This window comes from Anthonomus grandis, chromosome 18, assembly GCF_022605725.1.
Source record: "Anthonomus grandis grandis chromosome 18, icAntGran1.3, whole genome shotgun sequence".
Classification (NCBI taxonomy): domain Eukaryota; kingdom Metazoa; phylum Arthropoda; class Insecta; order Coleoptera; family Curculionidae; genus Anthonomus; species Anthonomus grandis.
The window spans coordinates 807,150-820,758 of record NC_065563.1 but is presented as its reverse complement, the minus strand read 5'-3'; the positions used below and the strand labels follow the sequence as shown (position 1 = coordinate 820,758).

The 13,609-nt window shown below is 34.6% G+C and overlaps 2 protein-coding genes across 2 annotated transcripts; both read right to left on the bottom strand.

Annotated features, from left to right (window-relative positions):
- Nucleotides 1–4,011: 4,011 nt before the first annotated feature.
- Nucleotides 4,012–5,844, bottom strand: LOC126746838 (uncharacterized). Its single transcript, XM_050455233.1, has 2 exons — nt 4,272–5,844; nt 4,012–4,146 (listed from the first exon to the last, which is right to left on the bottom strand). Exons 1-2 carry the CDS (start codon nt 5,842–5,844, stop codon nt 4,133–4,135), a joined length of 1,587 nt encoding a protein of 528 aa, XP_050311190.1. The 3' UTR covers nt 4,012–4,132.
- A 4,174-nt stretch (nt 5,845–10,018) lies between these two features.
- LOC126746843 (uncharacterized) lies at nt 10,019–13,224 on the bottom strand. The gene is made up of 2 exons (XM_050455238.1): nt 12,135–13,224; nt 10,019–10,885 (listed from the first exon to the last, which is right to left on the bottom strand). Exons 1-2 carry the CDS (start codon nt 12,265–12,267, stop codon nt 10,035–10,037), a joined length of 984 nt encoding a protein of 327 aa, XP_050311195.1. The 5' UTR covers nt 12,268–13,224; the 3' UTR covers nt 10,019–10,034.
- Nucleotides 13,225–13,609: the final 385 nt, after the last annotated feature.

The window sequence follows — 13,609 nt, the reverse complement described above, 5'->3', positions numbered from 1 at the left end:
TAGGAAATTCGTTCCCTAAATATTCTTGGTCTTCTCACAAAAACTCTCTCTTCCTCGTCACTTGATTCAGAATCGCCCATTTTGTAAACTTTTGCAAATTAACTCTATTATTCTAACTCACATTATTATGCTAAAAACACTCATAAAAATACATCAATTTTATTAGTAAAATTTATGAAGTCTAGGTATTTATGAAACAGTTCTCAAATTATCCTAATAAAATGTACTAATTTATTAACCAATACGCTAATAATTAATAATATTATCTAATAAGTTTATGAAACATAAATCGATAATGTAAACTAATATTACTAGATTTTTGCCAATAATATTGGACTAATATTTTTTATGAAACAGGCCCCAGATGAAATAGACAAAATTGAAATCAAGATAACAAAAAGATTGGTGTTATCAAAAATCGCACAGATGTACGATCCATTGGGTTTGTTGGGGCCTGTAATTGTTGTTGCGAAGATTTTAGTACAAGAAATCTGGGCAAGTAAAGTTGATTGCGATGAGGAACTCCTATCAATAAGTTTAGATAAGTGGAAATCGTTTTCGGCAGATATTAAATGTTTAGTTGAATTACAAATTTCTCGTTGTCTGTTTAATAATTCGGATATTGCTGAAATTCAGATACATGGATTTGCGGATGCTTCCATGAAAGCATACGGGGCCTGTTTATATGTAAGAGCTATTTATAAAAACAAAAATGTTTCCTGTAATTTACTCTGCTCGAAATCAAGAATAGCTCCCTTAAAAACAGTGTCATTGCCACGACTTGAACTTTGTGGAGCACTTCTAGTATCTCGTCTTACTTCTAAAATTTTGGGAATTTTAAACCTTAAAATGTCTAAGGTTGTTTTATGGACGGATTCCAAAGTTGTACTAGCTTGGTTAAATGGGTCACCAAGTAGATCGACCACCTTTGTGGCCAATAGGGTTTCTGAAGTGCAGGACTTTGAATTGTCAGTGGAAACATATTTCGTCTCAGGACAACCCGGCAGACTGCCTGTCAAGGGGTTTAATGTCGGGGCAACTTTTAAAACACAAAATTTGGTGGAAGGGCCCTGAATTTCTCTATGATTCAGAAATTGATTTTTTACCTGAGGAATGTTCAATTACTGAAGGTCTGCCAGAGCAACGAAAAATAGCTTTAACTCAGGTAAAGTTAAATCAAAGGGTCATCGATTGGATAAGGTTCTCGAATTTTAATAGGTTGCATCGGGCTGTTGCGTATTGTTTTCGATTTTTTGATAAAAGGGAATCTGGGTCACTGACAGTTGACGAACTTAAACGTTCAATAAATACAATTTTAAAACTTGTACAGGCTGAGACATCTTCAAAATAAGTTATGTATTTAAATTGTCATGGTGACAATAATTCTGAAACTTTTAAGACTAGTTCTTTAAAGTGTTTAAATGCATTTTTAGACACTAATGGTATAATGAGGGTTAATGGTCGATTATCCAAGGCGAATATTGACTACAACCAAAAATTTCCAATCGTATTGCCATCGAGGCATCACGTGGTAAAGTTAATTATTTGGGCAGAACATTTAAAATTATTTCATGCTGGACCACAGGCGGTGTTGGCAAACTTAAGGTTAAGGTATTGGCCAATCCATGGTCTTAGCGAAGTAAAGTCTGTGATTGGAAAATGTGTCAAATGTTATAGGCTTAAAGCGCAAACTTATGGGTTCTCTTCCTTTGGATAGAATTTCAATTGGACGTCCATTTTTAAATACCGGAGTTGACTTTGGAGGGCCGATATATGTCAAACAGTCAAGACTTAGAAGTTCTACGACTACAAAGGCATATATTGCAAACGAAGGCGATTCATATTGAATTAGTCAGTAATTTGAGCACGGAATGTTTTATATATGCGTTGAAAAGATTTATAGCTGGACGTGGTTGTCCTTCTAAAATTTATAGCGATAATGCAACTAATTTTCAAGGGGCAAATAACTTGCTGAAAGAAGTGTATCTTTTTTTTTTAAATGAAACAAATCGGAATAATATTAACACTTTTTTAGCAAGTAAAGAAATTAAATGGAAATTTATTCCGCCGTTAAGCCCACACTGGGGGGGATTGTGGGAAGCGGGGATAAAATCAACCAAGTTTCATCTAAGAAGTATTATAGGTAATTTGACATTGTCTTTCGAGGAAATGACTACGGTATTAACAGAAATTGAGGCAATTCTTAATTCAAGGCCACTTTGTGCATTGTCATCAGATTCAAGAGATTTGAATTGCTTAACACCGTCACATTTTTAATAGGTGAACCCTTAACGTCCGTTCCTGAAAGAGATGTATCCAATGTACCCGAAAACAGGTTAAGTTTTTGGAAGTTATGTTCAAAAAATCGTCAAAATTTCTGGACTCGATGGTCAGTTGAGTACTTGACTAGACTTCAGAATCAACCGAAATGGTATGTGTCAAGGAAAAAATTAGAAAGGGATATGGTTGTTCTCGTAAAAGATGAAAACTTACCTCCTTTGCAATGGGTATTGGCACGGGTGATTGAAGCGGTTCCAGGTTCCGATAGTAAGGTTCGAATGGTAAAAATAAGAACCAAAGAGGGAGAGTTTATACGTCCCATAACAAAGTTATGTCCTTTGCCATTTGATAAGGAATAATAAATATTTATTTATTTATTTATTTATTTTACAATACAAGCCTTACAGGTAAATAAATACCCATCTACAAGGCAGGAAAGATCTTCAAATACATAAATATAACTTATGCTAACTAAGAAAAATGTATATATAACTTGTTACAAAAATCTTCTAAGCTAACTAAAACTAACTAAAAAATTACATAAAAAGTAATAAGAGGCATAGAAAATAAGTAACAAAAACGATCAAAACCTAATGTGCTGACTATAAACCTCAATTTTTATTAACGGAAATGGCTATATTATTTACAAAAAATAGCTTAATACAAACTCAGGTTACTTGTGGCTTAGTGTTCAAGTGAGCGACATAAGGCTTCCTTTGTAATATTGAAAATGTCAAAATGAGCATCATTATTGTAAATACTACACATGGTATAAATTGGTGAAAATTTAAGTAGATTTGTTCTAGGAGTAGGGAGATAAAACGTGGTATGATGTCTATTATTGAGACGAGGCGCAAAAAAATATAATTTTGACACTAATGGCGGACTATCGATTAGATAATTAAGTAATTTATGCAATGTCATAAGAGCAGAAAAGGTTCGTCGAGTTTCTAGGGAACAAATATTAAAACGTTGGAGCAGATCATCATGTGGAAAACCCTGAGGTGGGTATACATTATCACACTTAAAACATAAGTATTTTAAAAAGCGCCTTTGCACTTGCTCTAGATTGTTGATGTGTACATTATAAGCCGGCGACCATATCACCGAAGCATATTCCAATCGCGATCGTACATATGCAAAATATAATGTTTTTATGGCATCTGGATTTCTGAAATCCTTAGTGCTTCTATAAATAAATCCATATGATTTTGACGCTTCTGAGACTACTGTGTCAATATGGTATGAGAAAGACAGTTTGGTATCAAAGTACACTCCCAAGTCTTTAAAAGAATTTGTGCGTATTAATGTAGTCGTATTTAAAGCGTAGTTAAATAATAACGGTTTTAATTTGTTGGTATATGTCATAACATTACATTTAGAAACATTCAACTTTAGACCATTTTCTACACACCAAGCATTTACCAAGTCAAGATTATACTGCAATCTATGACAATCTGCGAGATTTCTTATTTTATTATATAACTTGATATCGTCTGCATAAAGTAAAAAATCGCAATCCAATTTATCACCAATATCGTTAATAAAATAGTTAAACAGTAGCGGTCCAAGCACAGATCCCTGCGGGACACCAGAAACTACATCATAGGAGCTTGACCTTTCGCCGTATAACTCCACGTACTGACTTCTACCACATAGATATGAGCGAAACAATTGAAGAGAGACAGCTGAAAATCCAAAATTACTAAGCTTATCAACAATTAAACTATGATTCAATTGATCGAAAGCCTTGCTAAAATCCAGGTATATAACATCCATCTGTTCCCCATTATCAACTGCCTCAGCAATATTCTGAGTTATAAGCAAAAGGTTTGTGCTCGTAGACCTTCCTTTAAAAAATCCGTGCTGTTGGGGAATAATAATATTTTTGGTTAATGGAAAAACTCTATCGTGAATTAAAAATTCAAAAACTTTACAAAAATTGCAAATTATGGATATAGGTCTATAATTACATATATCGGACTTATTACCTTTTTTAAATACAGGACAAACCTTGGAAACTTTCCATAATGCGGGAATAGACCCCGATAAAAGACAGTTGTTAAACAAAACAAGTAAAGGCTTTACAAGTATATGCCTACAGTCCTTAATAATAAATGCAGGAATAAGATCCGGTCCTGTTGTAAATTTAGGTTTTAATTTGTTTAAAGCATTGAGTACTTCGCGTTCTGAAAAACAAGAAATATTTATATTAAGAGAGTTATTTGGGGTATGATGAGAATTAGGGTGTAAATTATTATTTAAAAAAGATCGTTTAAAGTAGTCAGCGAAGGAATTAACTATTTCAAGGGTGCCCTTTATAGGAGTGTCCTTGTAAAACATATCTTTAGGAATATCTCTTGTATTTTTTTTATTCTTTATAAAACTCCAAAATTTGTTAGGATTATTTATGATACTGCTTTCCACATTTGAAACGTATTGATAGTAAGATTTAGATATATCTCTTTTAGATTTATTGCGTAACAATTTAAACGTGTTTATATCATCGGTTCTTCCATATTTTTTAAATTTGTTGTAATGAAAACTCTTAAGCTTTATATCCCTTATAATACTATTTGTGAACCAAGGTGGAAAATTTCTCCTAGGTATATTAGGATATTTTGGTACAAAACTGTCCAATTCCTTTAATATTAAATCATAAAAGACCTTAAACTGATGCTCCACAGAAACCGTAGCTTCCATAAATGACCAATCAGTTTTTGAAAAGGCATCATATAAATTAGGAAAATTAGCTTTTTTAAAGTTAAATGCATTTTGTAGGTTAAAAAGTGTCTTACGCTTGAAATTCATAGAGTGGCAATATTTTAACGAAATATCAAGAGCAGGATGGTGAGTATCTTCGGTTAACAACGGATCCAAAGATTTATCCACTATGCAATTTTCATTATTGTTTATGACCAAATCAAGAATTCTGTTATTTGAATTTTGTATAGAGTTGCTTTGATTGCAATTAAGAAAAGTTATAAAGTTTTGCAGTATTAAAATATGCTTATCTTGAGAATTGTTACAGTTAACGTAATTAGGTAGATTAAAATCACCCAATATGCAAATATTATTACCAAAAATGCAGTCAAGGGATGTTAGACACTCAAACAGATTTTCCAAAGTTTCAGGAGATACTGGAGGAGGAAGATATACAGCAAAAACTAAAATTGACGAGAAATCTAATACAATCTTAACACCAACAATATCTATACCGGGTTCAAGATCAACACTTTGATTTACATCTATTTTAAAAGCATTAAACTTTTTATTAACGGCTATCAGACAGCCCCCACCTCGTGATTTTCCCGTATTTAGAAAATCTCTATCGGCTCGAAAGACATTGTACACAGCCGCAACCACCTCACCATCAGATATTGACGAATCGAGCCATGTCTCAGTAAGCGCCATTAGATCATACCAACACGCAGAGGTGCTATTTAATAAATCTGCAGTCTTTGTTCTCAAGCCACGTACGTTCTGATAATAGATCAAAAAGCGCTTACTAAGTCCGGTACTCGGTGCAGTATAATAATTTTGGTTGCTCGCAGTAGGCGCCATCAATACGGGCGGGGTCAATGCAGGAGCATAGTTCAAAATCGTTAGATGGGCAGCTACAGAAGCAGCACCTTGACCTATGAAATTATCAATTAATTGCTATTGGCCGAGAATATTTGCCCGTAGTTTTGCACACGCATTCTTGAAAACCGAACATACCGATATATCCCAAGCAGCATGATCCGATTTGACAGTGTTGCCACGATTATGAGAATTATGATTAATACAATTAGAACATTTTAATGTGGAAGATTTGCATTCTTTTACTGAGTGATTTTCACTACATCTGGGACAAATTTGAGTTTTAATGCAATTTTTTGAAGAATGGTTAAATTCATTGCAGTTAAAGCAGCGATTTACTTCAACACCATCAAATACAGAGCACGCATCATATCCCACAAAAACAGTGCCCACCTTTATGATCCTATCATATGTCGCTCTATCTAATTGAACAACAGCCTGAAATACCTTGTCACTTTTTTTTGTCGTACATATTTTAAAAACATTACATATGGATTCAGAAAAAAATACATCTTTATTTATTTGTTTAATTAAATTAAGAAATTCGTCATTATTATAATTTTCCCTAAAACCTACTATACGAACCCTAGGACTAATTCCGTGAAGCTCCTTAATTTCATAGGAATCAGCTAACTTTTCTTGAGCCATCTCTCTAAACTTTTTGTTTTCTTCCTGACTTTTACAGCCTACGACAATGGAACCATTTTTAACCGCTTTTACTTTGGTTAACTGTAAATTCAATTCCGATGGGTTAATTCGATGGGTTATATCTTCCTTGGTCTTTTCAGTGGTCTGGGCTTGGTTCTTTGGCACTACCAAGACAGCAGGTTGAGTGTTATTTTTTGCTATACTTGAATAACTCACCGGTGCAGTAGTCGCCGACTTGACACTTAAGATCTTCTCAGAGATTACAGTAACTAAATCAGATTTTAGGGATTCAAAAGCAGCAGTAATAGAAGCCAGTGATGATTGTACATGCTCATTTACGAGAAGTTTTAAACGTGATTGGTCAATGGAAATACATTTTGAAACACATTCATCACACTTCCAGGATAAACCTCTTACTTCAGAAATCAAATTGGCAACATCGACGGACTTGTGAACGCAGTTGATATGCGAAGCGTTTTTACATTCACTACATGGCAGTTTTTTTCGTGATGGTATAGATTCCTCACAAAAAACACATATAGACATATTTGGTCTATTGTTTGCACTTAAATCACTCTTTTAACACATTTACTGTTCACTAATCAAGTAACAACATATGGCGTTGGATTGGCAGTCTTACAAAGCACTACTAGTGAAAATTTCTTATTTCTGCTATTAATCTTAACACACTAAAACTGTGAGCAATTACGGAGCGAAATGACAATGCTGCCGGTCGATACGATACGATACTCACCAATATGGTTGAGAATGTTAGAACGCCAATTAATGTTACCTATTTAATTATTATTCGGGTATTGAGTGTTCTTCGAATCAACAAAATTGGCATGTTTACTCACTGCCTAGTTTGTATTAAAAAAGCCGCGTCGTTTGAAGCGACTTGCCGATTCGTATCTCATCTTCATCCGTGCGCCGTCCCGCCCGCAGAACGCCAAAATAAAAGATGTATTATTAAAAAATAGTCAGTCTGTCTGTTGACTCGCTGATATTAACAACATGTAAATGCGCTCGGGCTCTAATAAAAATTGCATGTGGCTAATTCTAAATGTTTTTGTTAATGTTAAACTACTAGTTTTGTAAGTTCCTGTTCGCAGTTGTGATTGTTTAATACGAGTTTTAAGGGTTAATAAACTGTGTTGAACAATTCACCGGGCGTGTTTTATTTCACGGTGTTTGGTAACGGTTAAAAAATATACAGTCCACTACTAGGTCTACAAGGAGGCCAAAGTACACTTGGGTACTAAGGAGTCCTATTTGGAGGATTCAAATTTATTCAATGGTGGCTCTCGACTTTCAGCCTTTTAATATAGTGAATGACATTGGCAAAAAATTTGTCAACCTGTTAGACCCAAGGTATGTACTTCCTAGTTCATTTACTTTAAGTGGCAAAATGTTGAATGAATTTTATTTGATTGAATATGTTGCTATATATAATTGCGATTCCTGGACCTCCACAGCAACAGAGTCATACTTGACTGTGACATGTCATTATATTAATACATATTATGAACTAAAAACAGCTATTCTTTCCACCAAACCTCTAACAGGTGGAATAAATCATATGGCCGAAAATATAGCCCAAACCCTAATCGAAATATTCGAAGAATGGAACATTGAAAATAAAGTTACGTGCATTGTCACAGATAATGCGGCTAATATGATTAAATTATGTGAGCTACTAAAAAAAAGCATTTACCATGCTATGCACATACTCTTAATTTGGCAGTCCAAGAAAATTTTGTCATTATCCAACCAGTAATTAAAAAATGTAAAGATATAGTTAAATTTTTTAAGAGTAGCACCATTGCTATGGATATGTTTAAAAAAGAACAAAATATTGATGCAAACAACGAAGGTCATAAAGAATATAAATTGATAAAAGAAGTGACTTCTAGATGGAATAGTACATACTACATGCTTGAAAGGATCTTGAAAACAGATGATGCAATTGGCAGAGCCATACTAAAATTAAGAAAGGCACCTGTACCTCTTTCTGTTGATGAGATCACTCTTATACAAGATTGTGTTAAAATTCTAAAATGTTTTGAGGAAGCTACCAGAAAAGTATCAGGTAAAATTATTCTTTTAGGAATTGTGCATGTGGTTTTAAAGTACGTATTTTAATTTTTTAGGTAATAATGTAACAGTGTCCCTGATAATTCCTTTGACATTAGGAATTTATAATTATTTAACAACAATTCATACAGAACTTGTGACGGAGGAGGAAAAAACATTTTGCAATAGATTAATTGAATCAGTAAAAAAGAGGCTGTTTCCATATGAAACTAGGACGAATACGAAATTGGCGACATTACTTGACTCTAGGTTTATTTATATACTTATTTTATTTATCCACTGGCAAAGCCCAATTACAATTTAGGTAGTGTTATAAATTAACAAATCAAAATTAATTAATCATCAAAAATAATAATAATAAAAATTAATCTAAATCTAGTTATATTAGATTTAAAAGAGATAACTATTTCCTTACTTTAGGTTTAAAAAAGAAGCTTTTCGAAGTTAATGTAGCATCGGCAACTTCATTACTGGAAAATGAAATGTATGCTATAATGAGAAAAAGGGAAGAGATTAGCAGGTCTGTTACTGATCAAACTCAGCCAACCATTCCAACACCTAGTGCATCCTCGGCCTCGCTTTTTGCGTTCTTGGAAACGAGAATAGCTGAGAAATCAAAATCGGTAACTGTTAAGACTTCTAAAATATAAAACATTATTTTATATTTCTTTGCGGCTTAAAAGGTAAAATAAACATAATAAATTCCAAGAACTGTACAAAGATATCGCTGCGTCGGTATTTCCTAGTAATTCGCATGAAAAGGCAGTGCCGCGAGTGCGTAGGTATCGATCGTCCCCAAAGGAACAAATCCCGCCTGAATTGGGTCGATAGTTTGAGAGTTAGTCACAATTTAGCACCGAGACGAGACGAGTATGGCAGTTTCATTCGCCGCGCCGGTTTTAGGGCGAAAACACAGTGAAAGCCGGTTTCCTGCTTACCGGAAACCAGCGCCGATCGGTTCCGAATTTCGGCACTTAGTGCGGACACAGTGCCGACGAGAAAAAAGCAAATAAAAACCAGCCTTTTGTCAGTTCCAGGTTAACCTTCGCGTCAAAAAGTTGGTGTTCACTCTATAAATCGTGAGAGGGTACTTTATGGTGAATATCATCATTTGTTCAAGAAGTTGACAGATGACCCTGACCGCTTTTTTCAGTACACCAGAATGAACCATGAAATAATTCTAGATATATATAGAAAAAGTTAAACATCTTCTAACTAAAAACTGGTGTAACCTTCACAGTCAGCCCATTTTACCAGAAGAAAGATTAGTCATTACCTTGAGGTAAGTATCTTTATAATATTTACGAGTATATATTTTAAGTAGGTTACTAACAAACAAATCATTTACTATTAACAAAACGTCTAGCAAATAATTACATATGTTGGTTTTGTTTCAACAAAAATAAGACTTAAAATGGTTGATTAAATTTTTATTTCAAAAAGAAGGACAGTGGTGGGGGACATTCGGAAGTACCAGAAACCGTTTCAGGTTGTTCCATGTTTGATAAAATGAGACTTGTACATTCTTCTTCTGCAGTGAAACGATTTCTATCGATGTAATTCAGTGATTGATTGGAAATAGATGAGTTGGAAGTTGAAGGACCAAGGATCGTAGATGGAACAGATTCGAACCTATTTAGCGGGTATGAAAATTGTTCAACTAGCTCTTGAACCCGGCATCGAAAAGCTAATACGCGTGACTCAGGAATTTTTTTCACATGAGGCAGAAGACTTTTAAAAAACAAGAGGTGTTCATCTTCTTTCTCATTTGCTCGCTTAGATTTTGACTCTAGGTATGCTACTTTTTGTTTCTCAATTTCTAATAATGAGTCGTTAAATATTTCTGTTGGGCCTCGTTTCTTTTTAGATGAAAATTGTGGTGTCGAAGATACATCAGTATTCCTTTTTGTTCTCGAAGGTGTTTTAATATTTTCTTGCCTTGTATTTTCTACGATATCATCGCCAGCATTTCGTTGAGGAGGTACAACATCTTCAGTGGAACAAAAGCTGGTCTCGTCTAATTCCATCGATGACTGAATCGACTCTTCTGCTTCAGTTTGACTTTCTGCAAAGCTTTCAGTACGACCACTTACTTGTGGCAAATTTCCTTTCAACTTTCTAGGCATTACCGTATCTTTCAAAAATAAGAGCAGTTTGAAGTATGGCCACTTGGATGTCGGAGTATCATTTGCGGCATCACCTGAACGTGGAGGAGGAAATTTTCCTAATTCTACGGAAAATTGATCCCTGATATACTTCCATTTTTTCCTCAGTTTATTTTCTGAAACAAAATTACATAGTAAAAAATTGCACCGACGCGACGCCGAAATTCAAAATGCACTAAAAAGTATGAAATAAAAATAATTAGTATCAAAAATTTGTAAATATCTTGATTATTCAAAATTCAATAATTTTTTCAAATTTATTGTTTGCTTTCATTATCTTATGATTTTACCATCTCTAAAAATATACTTTCAGGATAATTTTAATTTACACCCCTCACTGACCATTTGTAATCATTCATTCATTTATCAAAACGTCAAAACCACGTTCTAATAAAATATGTTTTTTGCAGGTATCTTGCTACAGGCTCATCTTTCAGAATGCTGTCATTTTCATTCAGGGTTGGAGCTTCTACTGTGGGAAAAATTGTAACAGAAACAGTTGCTGCATTGTGGAAAGTACTGCAACCAGTCCATATGCCTGTGCCCACGAAAGATGATTTTCAAAAGATATCTGAAGATTTTAACAATATTTGGAATTTTCCACATTGCATCGGCAGTATTGATGGAAAACATGTACGCATTCTTTGCCCTAGAAATTCAGGGTCAATGTTTTTTAATTATAAAAAATATTTTTCTGTGGTCCTACAAGGAGTAGCAGATGCAAATTATAAATTTATAGTTATAGATGTCGGTGGATACGGCAAACAAAGTGATGGTGGTACATTTCAATCTTCGGAACTGTATAAGTTGCTATCGAATAAACAACTGGATATTCCAGAACCAGCGTATCTGCCTCAAACTACCTTAAAAGCACCGTTTGTACTAATAGGTGACGAAGCATACCCCTTGCTTCCTTATCTTTTGAAACCATTTGGTGGAAGAGATTTAAATTTTGAGAAAGAGTGCTTTAATAAACGTTTATCTCGTGCAAGGAAAACTATTGAATGTGCCTTTGGTATCGTGAGTGCTAAATGGAGACTACTTTTAAAGTGCATTGAAACTGACATAGCTACTGCAGATCATATAATTAAATGTATATGTATTCTTCACAACACTATAATAGACAGAGAAGGATTTGAACGACATTTGACAGATGTAAGGTTAAATATTCCTGATCACAATAGATGGCAAGTAACAGGACGACCATTAAATGAAGCCAAAACGATTAGAGATATATTTGTAACATATTTTTCCAACATCACTCTGTCATACGATAAATAATAATCTATTTATTCATATTTTTAGAGAAATAAAAACAATAATATTATAATAAACGAAATAATAGATATATATTTTCATACGTACCATCCTCTTTCATTTCTTCAGCAATTTCTTTCCAACATTTGTCAACAACATTTCTATTGCTGTGTAATTTACTTTTCTTATCCCATATTGGGCATTTCTTATACACTGATGCTATTAAAATCTCTACATCCATAGCTGTATCTGTCTGCCTGTACGAACAACCGGCTAGAAAGAACTAAATAATCATTCCGGTAAAACCGGTGACGCCGACTACCAGCGCCAACAAGCCTGAGCCTGTCTCTATTGTGTTATTGCTAACTTGAAAGCATTATTTATTATAGAAGCTTATAGGCGCCGATCGGCGCTGGCTGCCGGTAAGCAGGAAATCGGCGTCCACTGTGTTTTTACACTTACGTTTGATGTTTCGGCTTTTTTGTTGACAGTCGGGTTTGCCCCCGCGCCTTGATATCCACATTTTATTCATTACGTTTAAGTCTCAATTCGTGTCTTTTCTTGTAAAAATCAGTGTAATCTGTCCTCGAAGAATATACGGGGTTTTTTACGAGTCAAGAGTTTTATTGCAATTCAAATATACAGTCCACTAACTAAACCAGCATTTTGGCAAAGGCTGGATCTTCGATTTCGATACTGAAGCAGCCAGGCCAGTATTGGAACAAGTTTCATGTAACAATACATTTTTTGATCCTTCGGCCGGATAATTTGTGGTTCGCTATATATAAGGTGTTTCGGATATTTACATTTTTCGTTACGGGCAAAACGACGAGATTCGATTCGAGTGTCAAGTGTGTGCAATCTTGGCAGCATACAAATAAGGTAAATGTGCATGTTCTATTTACTGTCCATTGGAGAGACCTACAGCCTGCAGTGCAGTTTCAAGTCGCTGTGAGGTTCCTGTCTCCTGTTACTGGGTGTGCCTGGGTGCCAAATGCCTGCATGGTCGCCTTTGTTTACGTTCCTGGTTCCGGTGTTGCTGCGTTCCTGTAGGCCTGTTCTAGAGGGTTCCTGAGGTTCCAGATCATTTGGGGGTTCCTGTCCTAGATGGTTCCTGTTCCTGCCGTTCCAGCTGTTGTTATATGTTGTTATAATTCTCAAGTTGCTCCCCTCCAGTGGGACATTTTTACCGTTGGCAAATAAACTTATTATTATACAGTGGCGTTCGTTATTTAAAGCGCAATTAAGCTAGTTTCTAAGCACTATTTTTAGGAAACTGCATGCTTAATTTTAAGTAGGAATTTAGGTCGGGTTTAGGTATACAATTTGTAAAAGGCTTTCATTGAGTACTTAGTTCTCCGTTGTACTAGGTACCTAGCCATACTTTAACATCTGCCTATATTTTCTGCTTTCATTTATATTATTTCTTTTACATTTGACAATTTTACATTTATATTCCCAATAATAAATTAAAATGGGAAAAAGGAATACTGGATCTGCGGTTAAAACCTCTAGTCAAAGCGATGTGGCTGACAATTTAGTCAGAAAGCAGGATATTTTGACAGCCAAACTAGAGCGGTTTA

Coding starts and splice junctions, on each gene's coding strand:
- LOC126746838 (XM_050455233.1), bottom strand. CDS start 5,844: ATGGCGCCTACTGCGAGCAACCAAAATTATTATACTGCACCGAGTACC.
- LOC126746843 (XM_050455238.1), bottom strand. CDS start 12,267: ATGGATGTAGAGATTTTAATAGCATCAGTGTATAAGAAATGCCCAATA. Junction 10,886..12,134: donor TGAAGAAATGAAAGAGGATG/GTACGTATGAAA, acceptor ATTTTGTTTCAG/AAAATAAACTGAGGAAAAAA.